Raw genomic sequence first — 18648 nt, 5'->3', positions numbered from 1 at the left:
ATGGATCTTAAATAGGCAAAGAAATTTTGAATTAGTCTTTCTTCTTTGACATCAAAACTCACCTCCAAGAATAGAGAAAATATTCCTATATAACATCCAGGAGATGGTGAAGGACAGGAAAGCCTGGCGTGCTGCAGTCCATGGGGTCACAAAGAGTCAGATATGACTGAGCAACTGAACAACAACAACATAAAAAGTGAATCCAGGAAAATAAATAAGACTAGTTTAACTATTTTCTCGACAACAGACTTTTAGTCAAGGGTATACTGGGTTAATTTTCAGACTATGTCATCATGTTGCCACCAAAACTTAAAGAGGTACAATTTTACATAATCTCGACAAATGCTGCCCACTTGCCTCCTCTGTACTACATAATACAGTCATAGCATCGTTGAGGGTGAAGGAGTCAGCACCTGGAGATCCCTCTTATCAATAACTAAAGTTAGTTTCTAAATTGTCACTTCATTCTACAGTGTTTGTGGTAAAATATAATGATTCATTATACTTTTGAGTCAAGTAAACTTTCTTGACATCACCATTATGGCAGAAAGCAAAGAAGAACTAAAGAGCCTCTTGATGAAAGTGAAAGAGGAGAGTAAAAAGTTGGCTTAAAATTCAACGTTCAGAAAACTAAGATCATGGCATCTGGTCCCATCGCTTCATGGCAAATAGATGGGGAAACAATGGAAACAGTGACAGACTTTATTTTGGGGGACTCTAAAATCACTGCAGATGGTGACTGAAGCCATGAAATTAAGAGATGCTTGCTCCTTGGGAGAAAAGTTATGACCAACCTAGACAGCACATTAAAAAAGCAGAGATATTACTTTGATGACAAAGGTCCATTTTGTCAAGGCTATGGTTTTTCCAGTAGTCATGTATGGATGTGAGAGTTGGACCATAGAGAAGGCTGAGCACTGAAGAATTGATGTTTTTGAACTGTGGTGTTGGAGAAGACGAGAGTCCCTTGGACTGCAAGGAGATCCAACCAGCCAACCCTAAAGGAAATCAGTCCTGAATATTCATTGGAAGAACTGATGCTGAAGTTGAAACTCCAATACTTTGGCCAGTACTGATGCAAAGTACTGACTCCTTGGAAAAGACTCTGATGCTGGGAAAGATTGAAGGTGGGAGGAGAGGGGATGACAGAAAATGAGATGGTTGGATGGCATCACAGCTCAATGGACATGAGTCTGAGCAAGCTCTGGGAGTTGGTGAAGGACAGGGAAGCCTGGCATGCTGCAGTCCATGGGGTCGCAAAGAGTCGGACATGACTGAGCAACTGAACTAAACTAAACTTTCTTGTTTACGGAGGTGAAAGATCTTATTATAATCTATATGTAAAAACAACAAAGTTCCTTTCAAAACATGATAGCTTATGATTAGAATGGTGTATCATACCTCAACTCCCTCTTTTTGAATACTGATGATCTAACGTATGATACCACAATGGAAAATTTTCAGTCACAAATTTTCAGTAACAAAATCAGAGAAACACAGTTAGGGTTACTCTCATCTTACACAGGAGAAAATATTAAAAGGTAGGCACTTTCCAAATGGTGAAGCAGAGAAACAAACAATTACAATCACCTTGGTAGCATATTCCAAATCTCAGACAGGGCATTTTTCTCCTTTAAAAGGGAATGTGATTTTCATCCAGATCAGTACCCATTCTGTATTCAATGTTCCAAGAACAACTTCCCTGCATCTGGCATGCGGACTTTCACATTATACTGCTACTGCTAAGTCACTTCAGTCGTGTCCAACTCTGTGCGACCCCATAGGTGGCAGCCCACCAGGCTCCTCCGTCCCTGGGATTCTCCAGGCAAGAACACTGGAGTGGGTTGCCATTTCCTTCTCCAATGCATGAAAGGGAAAAGTGAAACTGAAGTTGCTCAGTCGTGTCCAACTCTTAGCGACCCCATGGACTGCAGCCCACCAGGCTCCTTTCATAGTACACTTGGGAAGAAAACCAACCCATTGCCCACTTCTGGGGAGAAGAAAATAAAAATAGGGCCTGACTCCTTGTTCTGTGGTTTACAGTTAGTGTAGTAATGATGCCAGCATTACAAAAGGCTGAGTACCGACAAAGCAGATAATATTTAAAAGTTAACAAACATAAACACGATGCCTGGCATGTGGTTTACTTTTGTACTTTCATTCTGGGTGTCCTCTTCCTCCACCAGGGAGGAAACCAAGGCCAGTTGAGAGGAGTGTGTGTGTGCTTTCTCAGTTGCGTGCAACTCTTTGAGAGGCCATGGATTGTGGCCTGCCAGGTTCCTCTGTTCCGGGGATTTTCCAGGCAAGCATACTAGAGTAGCTTGCCATTTCTTCTTCCAGGGGATCTTCCCGACCCAGGGATGGAACTGCAATGAGTCTTCAGTCTCCTGCACTGCCAAGTGGATTCTTTACCACCAAGCCACCTGGGAAACACCTGTTACAAGAGAGAAAGTGCCTAAGCCAGAGAGTGGCAGAGCAGAGATTCGGTCCCAGGTCTACTGCCTCCAACTGCCCTCTGCAATAGCTGCCTGCCAAGTGCTTATTCTGACTTCCGGCTGGACCAGTTTTATTTGAAACCAAAACCAAATGCTGCTAAATGCCAGAGAGCCAAATTAAATTTACTCGTTCGCCGTGTCAGACAACAGTAAGGTAGGCTGCTGAGTTAAATGGAGAGAATCAGACTTGCTTAGAATGCTTTACAGAATGATCTCTCACCTGCCCATGTATTAAATGATTACTTCTTTAGAGGGTTTTTTTTTTTTTTTAAGATCAATTCTGGCTTAAGAATTTTATCTTACTTTGAAACACTGTAAAATGCCAACTTGTTGGTGAAAGCATGAAGGAAAAAATAAGAAAGAACTTGTTTTCCATTATAATATTCACAGTTTTAGAGCCATTTTGAAGTGTAACTCTCTAAAACACTAGAACACTCATACTGATTTTTCTTTCCTAAGTGCCTATTTGACAATATACTTTCTTTCATTATGATACCTCTAAATTTCCAACCTCTTCTTTCATGAGCTGGAAAATATACCTTCTATTTTTTTTTAAATCTTACTCTTCTGTAATTGCTGTTCACATCAAAATACTAATTTCTTCTACTGATAGAAGAACTGGATCAAAATAGTAAGGCTCTCGTCAATTTAGATTTCAGGGTGTTGACACAAATAAGAAGAATTCTTATGTACTAATTAATCATATAATTAATGACTACTTGTTATACTCTCAAAACCTATATTCTGTAAATCAAATGTTACTCTGCTATCATTATTCAAATAGGACTGTTTAAGCTGCAAATAATACTATAACAACACTTATGTCCTGTTAAACAACACTACCCATGAAGGCCAGAGTTATTCTTTCCTGGAAGTTTGTGATGGAAGTGTCATTACTCAGAATTTTCACTTGAACTACTAATGAAATGTATATTTCTTTCATAAATACTACTGCAGGGATTAATGCTAAAATAGAATCTCAAACCAAGAATAGAGTTTTATAGTAGAATACTGAGATTTACAATAGCACTTTTACATGTGAGGCTATTTGATAGGGTCTTAGTAACAATTTGTTGGTTAATGTCTACAAAAATGAATGTTAACTATATTGTACACTTGTAACTTAAGTAGCATTGTACATCAACCATAGTTCAATGAAAAATATCATTGGACAGTTTCAAATAAGAAGATGAATGTTAACTACCCAATTTTTGTGTAACTAAGCTTATACCACAAGTAACAAGTAGACAAGCAATTTGCTGATTCGTATCCCCAACACTGATCTCTTGCCCAGGTTCACACAAATAATTTAAATAACACCCATCCAACCAATAACTGATCTTTATGTATCTAGGTATGTTCATGCATTAAATTAAACCCAGCAATACATACAAGAACAACATTTAAGAACATGGTTTCACAAAGGAAACCATTTACAAAACAAAAAGACAACCTACCAAATGGGGAGAAAATATTTGACAATGATAATAACCAATAAGAGGTTAATATCCAAAATACATAAAAAATCATACAATTCAACATAACAAAAAAAAACCAGTTAAATGGGCAGGAGACCTGAACAGACGTTTTTCCAAAAATGATATACTGATGGCCAACAGGCATAAGAAAAGATGCTCAACATCATTAATCAGAGAAATGGAAATCAGTGATTTCCAGTGATATCACTGCCAGAATGGCTGGCATCAAAAAGCCCACAAACAACAAATGTTTGTGAGCATGTAGAGAAAAGGGGACACTTGTACCCTGTTGGTGGTAATATAAACTGGTGCAGCCACTATGTAAAACAGTATGGAGATTCCTCAAAAAACTAAATACATGATTACCATATGATCCATCAATTTCACTCTTGGGTATATATCCAAAGAAAAGGAAAGCATTAACTTGAAAAGATATATGCACCCCAATGTTTATAGCAGCATTATATACAGTTGCTAAGATATGAAAGCAACCCGTGTGCATCAACAGATGAATGCTTAAAGATGTGGCATGCACACGCACACACACTGGAATATTACTCAGTTGTAAACTTCATAAGAACGAAAGTTTGCTATTTGCAACAACATGGGTGGACTTGAGGCTATTAGGCTTAGTGAAGTAAGTCAGACAAACACTGAATGATATCACTAACACGTGAAATCTAAAAAATAAAACAAACTAGTGACTATAACCAAAAAAAAGAAACAGACTCACAAATATAGAGAACAAACAGTAATTACCAGTGCAGAAAATGAAGAGGAGGGACAAGATAGGGGTAGGCAATTAAGACGTACAAAGTGTAAAATAATACACTTAGTATTAGCTACAGGGATATGTTATATAACACAGAGAATATAGCTACCATTTTATAATAACTATAAATGGAATATAATCTTTAAAAATTGAAATCACTAAGTTGTATACCTGAAACTTATGGAACATTATAAATCAACTATACCTCAGTTTTTAAAATAAGGGGTTTAAAAAAGGGGAACAAGAGAAAAGAAATGTGTATAGCCTAGGTAAAATGCTATGCTTTATATCTCATATAAGAATAATAGAGTCTATAAGGAACTATTGCTCAATATTTTTAGTAAGATTGAACTAACCTCACAGTACCTGACTAGTTAGTAATGTATCTTTAATCATTTAGTGATCATCTAGCATGTGTTAAGAACCACATGGAATTAAGAATCGTGTGTGTGTGCATGCTCACACATGCACATATGTGGAGAAAGAGAGCTGAGGTTAACTCCAAGTTATTTAGCTAGAAGTGAATCTTTATGCCAATGAAAAGACTGGTACAAAACTGTTCACGGAAGCTTTGCTTATAAGAGCTAAAAACTGTAAAAGGTACAAATGTCTATAAATATTACAATAAAAATATATACTTACATGATAGAATACTACACAGCAATGAAAAAATGAATTACTGCCTAAAAAAATATGTAGATGAATCTAACAGACATAATGCTAAACTAGACACAAAAGAATTTTTTGATTCCATTTATATAAAGTTTACAAATAAGCAAAACTAATCTATTCTGCTAGCAGTCAGAGTAATGATGAGAAGAGAGCAAGACAGAGGACTCTATGCTCCTAGAAATATTCTATATTTTGCTCTGGTTTGTGATTACAAGTTCACATATGTAGAAATTCATTGAGGATGAAAAATTTAAAAAAAGAAAAAGAATATGGTCTCTGCTTTTTAGGATTTCACAATCTAGTTAATCAAACATACCAGGAAAGGGTATTAGTACAGGAAATTGTACCCTGACTAAAGGATGGTTAATAACACTTAATAATCACTTAATAACAGTAAAAGGGCAGGAGAGGGAGAAATAAATTCAAGTATCCATCATTAAGGGACTGGTTGTAGAAATTATGGTCATCCCTACAAAGACATAACATGCAGTTATGGAGAAAACAATAGAGCCCTTTATGTAATAAAATAGAATATAAAAGGGTAAGAAACAATGTTTCCTCCTGAGTGTAAGGACATGCTCTGTCCAATGGAGTACACACCAGCCACATGAGGCTTTTCAGCACTAGAGATGTGACTGATGCAACTAAGGAACTAAAATTCAAATTTTGCACAGTTTATCTACATTTCAAATCTGACAATGTAAAAGATTTGTTTCTATTAAAGACAACTTTACTGTTCTGTAGAACTAGAAGCATGTTAACCACTACAACGTGTAAGATATCATTTAAATTGAGTTTTTAAACCTAGCTCCTAGATTTAAAATTGTATTTGTGGCTCACATTATATTCCCATTGGACAGCACTGGTGTAGAGTATCCCACAAGGGTTTGTAAGAACCATAACATGATTGCCTCTAGGGAGAAAACCTGAGTGAACGGTATATAGGGAGAATCTCTCACTGTTTCCTCATTTTTCTCTTTTGAATTCTGTGCCGTTTGGATACATTGCCTATTAGAAAAATAAGTAATAAAGCGATATGACCTATAAATAACACTGTAGAGAATAACTGTCATTGGCATAACTATTAATTATCGTTCATGGAATCTCTCCTCCCACAAAACATACAGGGTATTTTTGAAGATGTTATATATACATTTGGGGGCAGAAAATGCTTTCTAATAACCTCAGATCACAGAAGTGTTTCACAAATTAATAGTACCAGAGTTACCAACTGAACGTAAGAGATTAAAGACTACAAACCTCAATTTGCTAGTTTAGCGCCTGCGTAGTCTAACAATTTTGCACCACTGCCTCCTCTTCTCCCATCAGAGACTGTTCTGCTCTTCATTTTTCCATCACTGAATATATTTTGCCTATTTTCCTGTTCCTTTCTTCACCTACCTTCCCAAATAAAATTGTAATTACTTAACTCAGCATGAATCTATTTGGCTAACCAAAGAAAGAAAAATGTCAAGAAAACTCTCCCCTTCACAAACCATGAAATTTCACTTTTTCTTCCACGAAACAAAAGTGTAAAAACATAAGCAGATCACCTAAGGGCTCAATATACAACTGAAATACACTTAATGTATTTAAACATAAAAAATCAAATTACATACAGATATTACCATTTTTTCCACTTTATTTTAAAAATAAATACTTTGCACTTTGTTTCTGCACTGACATACCAATTTTCGACTTGTTTTCCTTTTTGGCTGTGCTGCAGGGCATGCAGAATCTTAGCTCCCCAACCAGGGATCAAACCCACACCCCCTGTAGTAGAAGCACAAAGTCCCACCACTAAACCTCCAGGTAAGTCCCCAGTTTCAGAATTTCAAATACATACATCAGTGAAAACTGTTTCTTGTTGGCAGTGTTAATTTTAAACTGGGTTTCCAGGATTCAAGGAAGAAAAAAGCCTCCATTCTCAACTCTTAAAGGCTCCCCTCCTTGTTTGCATATTCTCCATCCACCTTCACAAGAGTCCCTGACTCAGGGCTGCACTGGTGAGTATCATCCTGAGGAAATACTCCAGGGGCCACAGAGATAAAGTGTGCAAAGTTCAGCCCTGAGACACACCCTCACCAGTCACACAGATCACAGGCCAGGATGCACAATCATCACAATAAACAAAGGCTTTGACTGGGTTTGATTTGAGAGCATAGCACTCTGAAATGCCTTTAACTAGTAAAGCAAAATGGCTAAGTGCCAGAATTTTTAAAAATTGTTTCTTGACAGGAAATTTTATGATAACCCCTGTGAAGACTGGTAAGTGGTAAAGATGTCAATGATAAAAATAGCTATCACTGTACAACTCCCTGCCTCCTATACTGAATGTGCCTTCAGTATAGCCCATCATTTCTGGATGCTCCTTTGATTGGTCCTTTAACACCAATGGCACTTGGGATGCTTTTGTGTTCAAACTATTACAGTTTTCTGTGGAGTTCAGAAATTTGATCTCTTCACCTTGCCTAGATTTTACAGTGATATAAGGAAACTGAGAATTCCCCAAATCCGGGACATTCAAATATTCTACACTGCCAACTTCAACTTGTGTTCTGCTAAATACCTGGAAGAGTACAAAAATTACAGCAAATATTCATTCAGCACCTTCAGATAACTTTCAGAATTGCCACTAAGTTGAGCTTGAATAATCTGCTTAGTGTCCTAAATAACTATGAGTCACACAAAAATAAAAGTCCAAAATATGTGCTGTGCAACGCACACACACACGTAATCCTAAATTTAATTAGGAAAGTCTAAAAATGCCTCTAAGTGCATTCATTCTAGGCTGTATCACTTATAACTACTAAATTAGCTGAAAACACATTCCTAGGCTTCACAGAGTTACGAGCACAAACTTCAGGACCATGTTTTCTTAACATCATCTAAGAGTGAATTTCCTATGTATTTCCACAGACATACAGGATCACAACAGATGAACAGATTATATGAACTACTCTTGGACACTGCTCCTTTCAGATCAGACTGTATATCAAAAATGTATGATAAACTAGAGTAAACTATAGGTTGGAATAGGTTCTAGATACAAAATTTGTCTTAAACTGAAGAAAGACAAATGCATAAAAGTAGTTTCTCTCCACCTGCCAACATTCTTTGCCACTTTCGGCTTCACTCTTTTGAAACACAGCAAAAAAAAAAAACAAAACTGTTTTAAGGTAAAGCATCTAACTGCTTCTTGGGAATGGGCACCTTATGTAGAAACAAAAGAGAGGGAGGTAGGACAGGTTACTCAGCAGTTCTGCAGCCAGTAACTAACAGAACCATGCACACCTGAGAATAACGAGAGCTGCTGAGACCGCAAAACACAGAGGCTGTCCTGTAAGATAGGGACCCTGTCTATTTCCTGATTGTCCTGGAGCTGGGATACCTGACAAAAAGGAGGAGGAGACTGCTCCTCTCTCGGCCACTTCCACTTTGTGTGTAACGTGCAACCACGTGAGCACAAAGAAGAAAAGCAATTCAATGGCTTTATAATTATCTTGACCACTGTGAACTCAGTTGGCCTAGAAACTACAGCACATCCATCAGACGTGGGAAAGGCAAAGTGGTAGCCATTTTTGGATTTAGCAACTCAATTTCCTGCTTTCCCAGAGCAACTGAACTGATATACACGACTATAGCAGCTATTGAAACTCTGGCTGTCCCCCTTGGGGTTATTCTAATACTTCTTCACTTCCATTTCTCCAGAAACAATGGCATGTGTGAATGTGCCTGTAATAGCAGGTGTACAGGTTACAGACATGAAAGTCAAGGACTAGTGATAAATGGCCCACCTAGATTTGAGCATCTTAACTCTCTTTCCTCACAAATAAATATTGGTGTTAAGTACAGAAGTGGCAATCACATCGCTACAAAGTGATGTGGTGTAATTTTTAAAAATACGCCAAAATGTATACAAAGTAGTTATAATCTCTCAAATTAATTACATTGAGAAACAATGCATTTTTCCACTGATATTATTGTTTAAAAAACATATTATTATTCTATTGGTATTCAACCCTATTTAAAATCAAGTTACACCTTACATGACAAAATCAAAATCATTATTTTAAAAGCAGATCTACATTTTGAACCCAAAGTGTTTTATCTCAGGTTCTTTTCTGATCCCACAGCAGAGGCTCAACTCTGAACCGCTTTGAAAGCGAAACTTGCTCAGTCGTATCTGACTCTGTGACCCCATGAACTATACAGTCCATGGAATTCTCCAGACCAGAATACTGGAGTGGGTAGCCTTTCCCTTCTCCAGGGAATCTTTCCAACCCAGGGATCGAGCCCAGGTCTCCCACATTGCAGGTGGATTCTTTACCAGCTGAGCCATAAGGGAAGCCCAAGAATACTGGAATGGGTAGCCTATCCCTTCTCCAGCGGATCTTCCCAACCCAGGAATCTAACTAACCAGGGTCTCCTGCATTGCAGGCAGATTCTTTACCAACTGAGCTATCTATTTTTAAAAATCAAATCCCATCCAATATGGATGGCATTTTCACTTTTAATTCCATCCAAAGCAATCTTCTCCAAGCCTGAGGCAATTACCAAGGAAAATCCCTGTCCTATTAATCCATACTTTTTCGAAAATTAATTATTTATTTACATTTTCTATAAAGCTCTGCTTTCAGTGGAGGAGGGCATTCAATAGGAAGGGTACATGAGTACATACAGGAAAGAACAGGAATTCAGAGATGATTTTTCTCCCTGCTCACCTAGAACCTCCACCCTCACCATGTCACAACCACATACCTGAAAGCTGTAATGAGGCTACCCCCCCTTTTTTTTTTCTAGAAAGTAGAAGTTAAGAAAATGACTCAGTTCTGTAATGTACTGTGTTTCCCTCCCACCAAATTCCTGAAAGCCTGCCTCTGTCTGAGCTACACAGCATGAAAAGGCATATCACGATGCTGCCCCATATAGGATACCTAAATATCTTCATTTGTTCCCTGTGAAACTTGGAAATTGTAACCTTTGTAAAGATGTGTAATTATTTAAAATACGGTAAAAGTTGCAAATAATTCTTAGTTTTCAGCTTTCTACCAGTTGAGCTTAAACTGTTTCTCCTGTCTGCATTCTTTGCTGTTGTAATGATGAGATGAGCATCCCATTTAAAGCATTTCTTGGTCAAACTACTCCACAATTCAACTCCACAGCATTTTTTTTCCATTTCCAAGCTTTATTGAGATATTACAGAATGCAGTATTTTTACATACCTGACAGAAAAACTATAATGGAAAAGACTGACCATTACTAATTCTTAGCGAAACTGTGGCACAACTAGAACTTTCGCATGTTGCTGATGGAAAGTATAAATTGGTGGAATCACTTTGGAAAAATGACTGTGTCTATAAAAGATGAATATGCATGCCTACTCTTCTGACCTAGCAATTCCACTCCTAAGTATACATGCTCATCTGAAGTGAGATTTTTAATTTTTTTTTTTTTTTTTTTTGCCTGTATGGTGTGGCACACAGGATCAGGGATTGAACTCAGGCCTCTGCAGTGTAAATTTTGAATCCTAACCACTAGACTACCAGGGACTCCCTTCCACAGCTTTTTTTTAAAATGTCCAAAGTCAATAAATAGTTCCAACTTATTTAAATTTAAAAGCAGGAATGTGAACTTAAAGTATGGGGTGGGGGGAACAAGCTCACTCTAACATTTTTCTAAAGACTAGTCAATCTTTGAGAATCTTTTCCAAGGGATTCATTCCTCAGATATGAAGTTTGTATCAAAACTGAAGACATTTGGCCCTTTATAAATAGCCATGGGAAACTTCTTTCTCCCATACTTTTAGTTTGTTTTTACTGTAACAGATGGGGAAAAATTTTAGCAAAGTCATTAAAAAAAAAAAAAAGGTCTTCTAATAACCGTCACTCTAATTTTAGAGCACTAAAAGCTGCATCATATGAAACATTATTATAAAGACAGTTTGCTTAACTGGAAATAGGTATAGGCTGAAAAAAACTAGATAGGAATTAAGTATACCTTTGGTCAAGCTTCTCCTAGGCACATTTGTTTCTAAACACTTTTATCACACATCAGTCATTTTTCATGAAAGAATCTCCAGCACAGAAGTGTAGAACTTTTCTTTAAAATATATTCTGATAACACATCAATGTTATAATTTCTACATTGCTTGCCAACAGGCCACGCATAAGTTTTCACCTGGTGGGGGCAGGAGGAAACACCTGATCACCATTGAATATAAACGCTTACTATAAGAATATCTTGATTTATGCAAACAAATATCATTTTGTTCTAATTTATAAGTTCAATACTTACATGCCTCCCTCCCAAGTAAATAAATTTGGAATCACCACTACTTCATTTACCAATTTCATAAGTTGGCCCATGGGATCAGCAAACTTTTTTCTGTACATGGAGAGAAGGCTAATAATTTTTAGCTTACAGATCATAATATCTCTGCCTGGACTACTCAGCTATAATATGAAAGCAGCCATAAACAATATGCAAATAAGTGGATATAGGTGTGTGCCAATAACGCCTTACAAAGACAGGTAGAGGATAAGGGATTACTATCTGGAATATGAAGAGAGTTCCTAAAACTCAACAGCCAAAAAAAGCAAACCAAATGAAACACAGGCAAAAGCTTTAATAGACATTTTTCAAGAGAAGATATACAAATGGCCAATAAGCATGTGATATGATGCTCAACATCATTAGAGAAAAGCAAATCAAAACTACAATGAGACACCATCTCACACGTAACAGAATGGTTGCTTTCAAAAAAATAAAATAACAGGTGTTGGCAAGGATGTAGAAAAACCAGAAGCCTTGTGCTCTGTTCTGGGAAATGGAAAATGGTATAGCTGATATGGAAAACAGTATAGCTGTCCTCAAAAAAATTAAAAATAGGATGACCATGCTGTGTGTGCTGTGTTAAGTTGCTTCAATCGTGTCTGGCTCTTTGAAAACCAATAGACAGTAGCCTACCAGGCTCCTCTGTTCATGCGATTCTCCAGGCAAGAATACTGGAGTGGGGCCATTTTCTACTCCAGGGGATCTTCCCAACCCAGAGATTGAATCTGGGTCACTTCTGTCTCCTGCATTGGCAGCAGGGTTCTTTACCACTAGCGCCACCTGGGAAGCCCAGGATGACCATAAGATCTAGAATTCTGCTTCAGAAAAACTGAAGGCAGGGTCCCAAAGAGACAGCTCAACACTCATGTTCCTAACAGCAATAGTCACAGTAGCTAAAACATGAGGAGCAACCCGTGTCCATCGATAAATAAATGCATAAAAGTAGATTGCTATTCAGTCTCAAAAAGGAAGGAAATTCTGATATATGATAAACATGGATGAATCTTGAGGATACTATAATAAGTGCACTAAACCAGTCACAAAAAGACAAAGACAGATTCCACTGATGTGAGGTGATAAGAGTAGTCCAAAATCATGGAGATAGAAAGCGGAAGAGCAGACGTTAGGAGTGGTGGGGAGAGGAGAAATCGGGAGTTAGTGTTCAAAGGGTACAGAGTTTCAGTTATGCAAGATGAAAAGAGTTCTGGAGACAGACGGTGGTAACAGTTGAACAACAATATGAATGTACCTAATACTGAACTGTACACTTAAAAATAGTTACGATGGTAAATTTTGAGTGTATTATACCACAATATAAAAAAAAAAAAGGAGGAAAACCATAATACAAACAGATAGAGGGCCCATTTCAACCTTCTGAACAAAATTTGCTGACCAATGAACCATGACATTTTGAATCCTAAGCATATCCATAGTATGCTTTTCAAGTTAATATCAAAGTACCACTTCTACACTAACAGCACTTTCTTTTTTTCCTGCATAGTTACAAATAGTTTTTTAGCAAAGCTCTTTAGATCGGGAGCCGGTCTCCCCGTGCCCAGAAAAATGTGTTTTATATAAAATAAGGGCTCACAAGTTTTGACTAATTAATTGCATTAGAGCAGTTGTCTCAATAAAATGAAGCTTGAAATTTATAAATACAACTGGCATTTCAATAATAAGGTTAAGTGATAACAGTATTAAATTACTCTCTAATACATTCAGAGAAAATTATAGACTTTGAAAAAAATGTCTAGCAGTGTCTTAATAAACACTTTCATTTTTCTTATTTGGTCAAAAATCCTACATTTGAAACTATGCTATAATAAATTTAATTGCTGCCTAAGAGCAAAAATAAGTCCAGCTATGACATATCTGCCATCTGACAAAAAGAAAAGTGCCAATTTACTATGAGATAAATCATCCCAAACACATGAAAATGTTAAATATGACTTTAAAGACATAAACCAAAAATTTAAGTTTTTTCATATGCATTCAATTTTGTCAGATTTTGTTTCTTTAAAGATACTACAAACATAGTTTTAAGAAGAATCAAGACAATGTATGCATAAGGCCACTTTAAATAATCCATTCAGTATCATCCATGGTAGCAAACATCCTGGGTAACAGGCCTAGGGATGAAGAGCATAGTTTTGAGGATAAGACCTTGTTTTTATTACTCTTGCATATCTTAGCATTGTATAGCCTTCGTATGTTAATTAAGTTATCCGAGCCCCAGTTCCAAAATCATAAAATGGAGTTAATATACTTCCTCAAAAAGTAAAAAAATAAAATTAAAACTAAACAATACTATAGAGCATCTAAATGGAATCTTTCAAAAGGTACAAAGAAAGCTGAACTCTAGGGTCCTGAGCTCATTAAAAATGATTAATAGCAGCCACCATTCCATTTATGGCTTCATCTCTATCTCAGCTGGTGATACCTGTTTAATCAGTGATTCTCAGATCTGAATGCATATTAGAATCACCCAGCAGTATTTTAAAACTCCCCATGCCCTCCTCCCCTCCTAGACCAATTAAAATTAGGATAGGTAGGAGTGTGAGAGCCTGTTTTAAAGATACCCAGGTGATTATGTTGAAACCTTTGCTAAGGCATTCAGCTTCTAAGTAGTCAAAACACATTAGCTAACAAGACCTGTTTAAACAATCAAAAGCAAAACTTTCAAACCAAAGATGCCTCCAAATAAAAACTAAAGGAAGCAGCTGCTAAATCATTTCTTAATTTTTTACTATGCCTTCAATTAGCTCCATAGCGCCAATGCTGCAAGACGATAAAGAAATATGCAAATGTGCCATGCCGGAAAATTTGTTTCAGAATCAAAACACCAATAAGGTCCCTCAAAGCAAGGTCAACTTTTGACATTTAAATTTCAAAGAGTTAAAAATATCTATCCACTTTGGCAAGTAAAATCACCAGCACTGGTAGCTCTAAAGATAATGAATCCATCTGAAATGGTATCATATTGTGATCTGAAAAAGATTAAAGGCAATTAATGCAATGAACTAGGCGATTAACACCTGGGTTTTCCTTCAGGTTTTGCCATTAATTTGCTCTGGGCCTTCAAAAATCACTGTCTCTGTGCTTCAGATTCTCATTTGTAAAATAAGGAGTTGCATTAAATTTCTTTAAAATGACATGTTACAAGGATCTAAAACTTGGAAAAGTACTTACAGAAGCATTTTTTAGAGCAGCAATATTCAAGAATAAGAACTAAGCTAGGCCTCATAAGTTATTGGAGTCATGAATCATGATTTAATTAGTAAAGAATGTGCTTTCCAAACCTAACATTTTATTATAACATATAGATTGGCCCTACCACTTCCCAAAGAATTGTCCATCTCTTTGATAATTCCTTTTTTTCTCTCAGAATTAAAACCTTTTTAATGTACTGGGGTTTTGAGAAAAAGAACAAAAGTAATATTGAATAATAAATATTCAACAAATACTATATAACAGGCACTTGGAATACACCCAGGGACAAGACAGACAAGTGAAAGCAGAGAAGTAATTTTTTTTTTTAAACATTTATACCTTTCAAATATTGTTAACTTCTCCAAATAATACAGAGTAAAATGATATGGGGGAGGGGATGTTATTCTAGATAAGATGTTGAAGCATTTTTCAACTTATCTCTTCTTAAATTTGGAGAGGGCAGGACAAATTTTCTAAAAATATATTTTCTTCATATTTGAGAAATTAGATAAAGCAATTTTGTACATTCTTTTGTAGCACAGAATTTCAGTTTAACCTTTAAATCCTCAAAAGTAAAATCTGAAGTGTCTTACTACAGTCGTGCTTACCATTAGAAAGCTCTTCTCGTTTCCTTTATGTCAGAGGCATCTGACCTCTCCTGTTTTACTCACAGAATTATTTGACTTCTGAACACCCATAAAAGTATACTAGTGTATTTTGTGTACGTGCATATGCTGTGTGTTTGTTTGTTTGTTTTTTTAATAGTATCTGTGTGTGTGCTCAGTGATGTCAGACTCTCTGCAACCCTACGGACTGTAGCCCGCCAAGCTCCTCTGTCCATGGGATTTTCCAGGCAAGAATATTGGAGTGAGTTGCCAGTTCCTCCTCCAGGGGAGCTTCCTGAGTCAGGGATCCAACCCACCACTCCTGAATCCTATATTGCAGGCAGATTCTTTACCACTGAGCTATGGAGGAAGCCCAAACAGCACCTTAATCTAATCCACTTCCAAATCCACCAATTTAATACTATTTTATTTTGAGGTACCTGAATACATTTCAGTATTCCTGCAGCTGCCTTTAGACATTCACGCTTTTATGATTAACATCTTCCTGCCAATGAACTTCTTCCCCCATACATCCTAAGGTGATAATACATATGATCATATCTAAATAACGAAAAAAGTGGGTAAAGAATAGGAACGGAAGTCAACAGAAATACAGCTATTTGCAGAGGGGAGAAGATAACTAACTGGAAGAAAAAGAATTAATTCATACACTGCATGTTTCCTCTATGTAAGCATTATACTAAATATCTTTTAGATTAGTCATGCTGCTTTGAGACTTTTCCATGTTTCCTCTAGACAACTGCCAATGTTCGAATGGTCTCTGATGAATAAACATGCTGTGACTTGCTTCTAAGGAAACGTGTGTCATGTTCCGGGATAAAAATGACTTTTCTACTCTCAAATCAAGAAAACTGTACAACTCTCATTCATTAGCTATAAAACAGATTTTTCCTTCCCGATTCTTTTCTGAATGTTCATGGTCTCTTGAGAACACTGCTGTGTTCCAATTAACTATCGGAAAAGAAACTGAATTGGGAATCTGAAGGAAAATGTTACACTTTCCCAAAGGGATTTCCCACTTCTGAAGTTCAACTAGCGCCCATGTTAAGCCTTCACTGTTTACCAAGACGAAGGTTATTCTCAGGTTCTCCCCACCTCTTGTAGAACTACCTGTTCTCATTACTGTTTACCCAAACGCTTAGCAAGGTGATTATTAGCATATCTGGCAGGAAGACGTGCTCCATTGAATATTAACTCACCATGTGACAGCCCCTTCCATTCCAATCTCTCCTAACCATGTGAGGGTACAAAGAAATGTACCGTGTTTGCGGTCTGACTCTGCGCTAGGCTTTGGGACTGGCAATTGGCCACAGGCACACACATACCCACAATCAGAGGCGCACAACCGGCCGGGTCCCGGAACTGTCATTGCGGGCTGACAGCTGGCACACCTTCCTGTCGCCCTCCACCCGCTCGCAGAAAGCCTCTTCCTTACAGTCACCTTGACACGGCTCACCTGCTGAGCCTCAGCCCTCGGCCAAGGAAACTTTTTTTCCCTTTCTCAGAAGCTCACTTACAGGTACCGTCCCGCCGGTCTCCCAGAGCCCCAACAAGGAGCCCTTTGTTGCCATTTTTGCTCCCGGAGTCCTTACCCAATTCTTGGCATTCAGCTGCCCTTTAGCAACTCAGAGCAGCCCGGGTAGGAAAGCAATCAAAAGCTACCGAGCCCCCACCCCGGGGTGGCCTCCGAGGAGGCCGGGAGGAAGCAGCCCCGTCGGCCGCGTGTCCCGCGGCTGGTGAATTCGGCGGCCGACGGGGCGGCGAGCTGCCAGCCAGGTGACGGGTGAAGGCCCGGCAGCTCTCGCCCTCCCGGGTGAGCGGCGACGCGGCGCTCGAAGCTTACCCTGCGGGTGCGGCCGGCGGGAGCGCCGCCGGAGCGTCCTGCACGCGCGGGGCTCGGCCGTCCATCGCCTTGAAGGGCGCTGCGCGGGCTCTGGCTCCGAGGCAGCGCGTCACTGCTGGAGTAGGAGAGGCCGGCGGGTCAGGGCGGGACGCACGTTTCCCCGAGGCCCAAGCGGGGCTGGCTGCACAAGAGCCCGCCCGAGCCGCCCCCAGCCCGGGACCCGCCCGCCCGCCTCCAGGGTGCGCTTCCACCTGCGGGCCCGGCTCCCCGCCCGCGGGCAGCGCCGCCGCCGGGACTAGCGGCCGCCCGGAGCGGTGGCGGCAGGAGGCGGCGCTGCAGCCCCCGCCCCGCGAGGTTACTGGGTAGCCATTTGGCGCCTCCCGGGGAGGGAGCGGAGCTGCCCAGGCTGGAAGGAGGAGGAGCGGGGCGAGGCGCACAGGCACAGCCGCCACGCCGGCAGCGCGATCCCGGGCTCCGGAGGCCGAGTTCGCACAAACAAAACGCCCTGGGAAAACTTTTCGCGAAGAAAAGTTGGGAGGGCGCCTTCGTCTTTTCCCACCCAGCGTTCCTACTTTCTTTTCAAAAGGACACAGTGGCTCCCTGTTCTCTCCCGCGGCTTCCTCTCCCACTCTTCCCTCCCCCGGCGCGCTCGCGTTCGGCTCCCAGCCGGGACTGGGAGGAAGGGGAGAGCGGCAAGCCTCTCCCAGGCTCTGCCCCGCGCGGGCCGGGCCAGACAGCGCCTCCTCTGCCCGTGGGCGGGTGCCGGGCGGTGCGGAGCCTCTCGCCGGGCGGGCTCACTCACCCTGCCCCATCTCCGTCCCTGGAGCCCGGGAGCTCGCCGCCTCCTCCGCCTGACGGCCGCCCCGAAGTGGCGATGGGGCTCGGCGGCATCAAAGCGAGACGGGCAGCGAGCCGGAGAGAGGAACGGGGCGGGGATGGGAGAGCCCTGAATGGTAGTTTCCTTCCCCCGGGGCTTCAGGGTCCAGCTGGGGGAGCCGAACCGAAAGGAGGCTCCCGCGCGGCGTGTTCTCACTCCCACCGCTAGGGCATCGCTCCGGGAAGCCCAGACGGACAGGTGGGGAGGAAGGGAGCGTACCCCCTTGCGAGGACCGGAGCCGAGGACCTGGGCGCTGCGGAAGTACCAGGAGAAACCCTCAGAATGGGGGCTGCAGCTTGCCCTCCCTGCAGTCTGATCTCCGTCCAGGGTGCTTTCTCC

The 18648-nt window shown here is 40.0% G+C and overlaps 1 protein-coding gene across 9 annotated transcripts in view; it reads right to left on the bottom strand.

Moving 5' to 3' along the window:
- COBLL1 (cordon-bleu WH2 repeat protein like 1) overlaps window positions 1-18648 on the bottom strand; it is a 167342-nt gene extending 148694 nt beyond the window's left edge. For 8 of the 9 annotated variants that reach the window (XM_060411124.1, XM_042243796.1, XM_060411125.1 and 5 more), the window contains exons 1-2: window positions 18235-18302; window positions 17433-17547 (exon numbers count right to left, since the gene is read on the bottom strand). In XM_060411124.1, coding sequence (XP_060267107.1) covers window positions 17433-17547; window positions 18235-18244 — 125 coding nt within the window. In that variant the 5' untranslated portion in view covers window positions 18245-18302. Of the gene's footprint in view, window positions 1-17432; window positions 17548-18234 lie in introns of all 9 variants that reach the window. The other variant, XM_060411126.1, reaches the window with a different exon arrangement.

The sequence above is a fragment of the Ovis aries genome, chromosome 2 (assembly GCF_016772045.2).
Source record: "Ovis aries strain OAR_USU_Benz2616 breed Rambouillet chromosome 2, ARS-UI_Ramb_v3.0, whole genome shotgun sequence".
Taxonomy (NCBI): Eukaryota; Metazoa; Chordata; class Mammalia; order Artiodactyla; family Bovidae; genus Ovis; species Ovis aries.
This window is presented reverse-complemented; position numbering and strand designations above follow the sequence as displayed.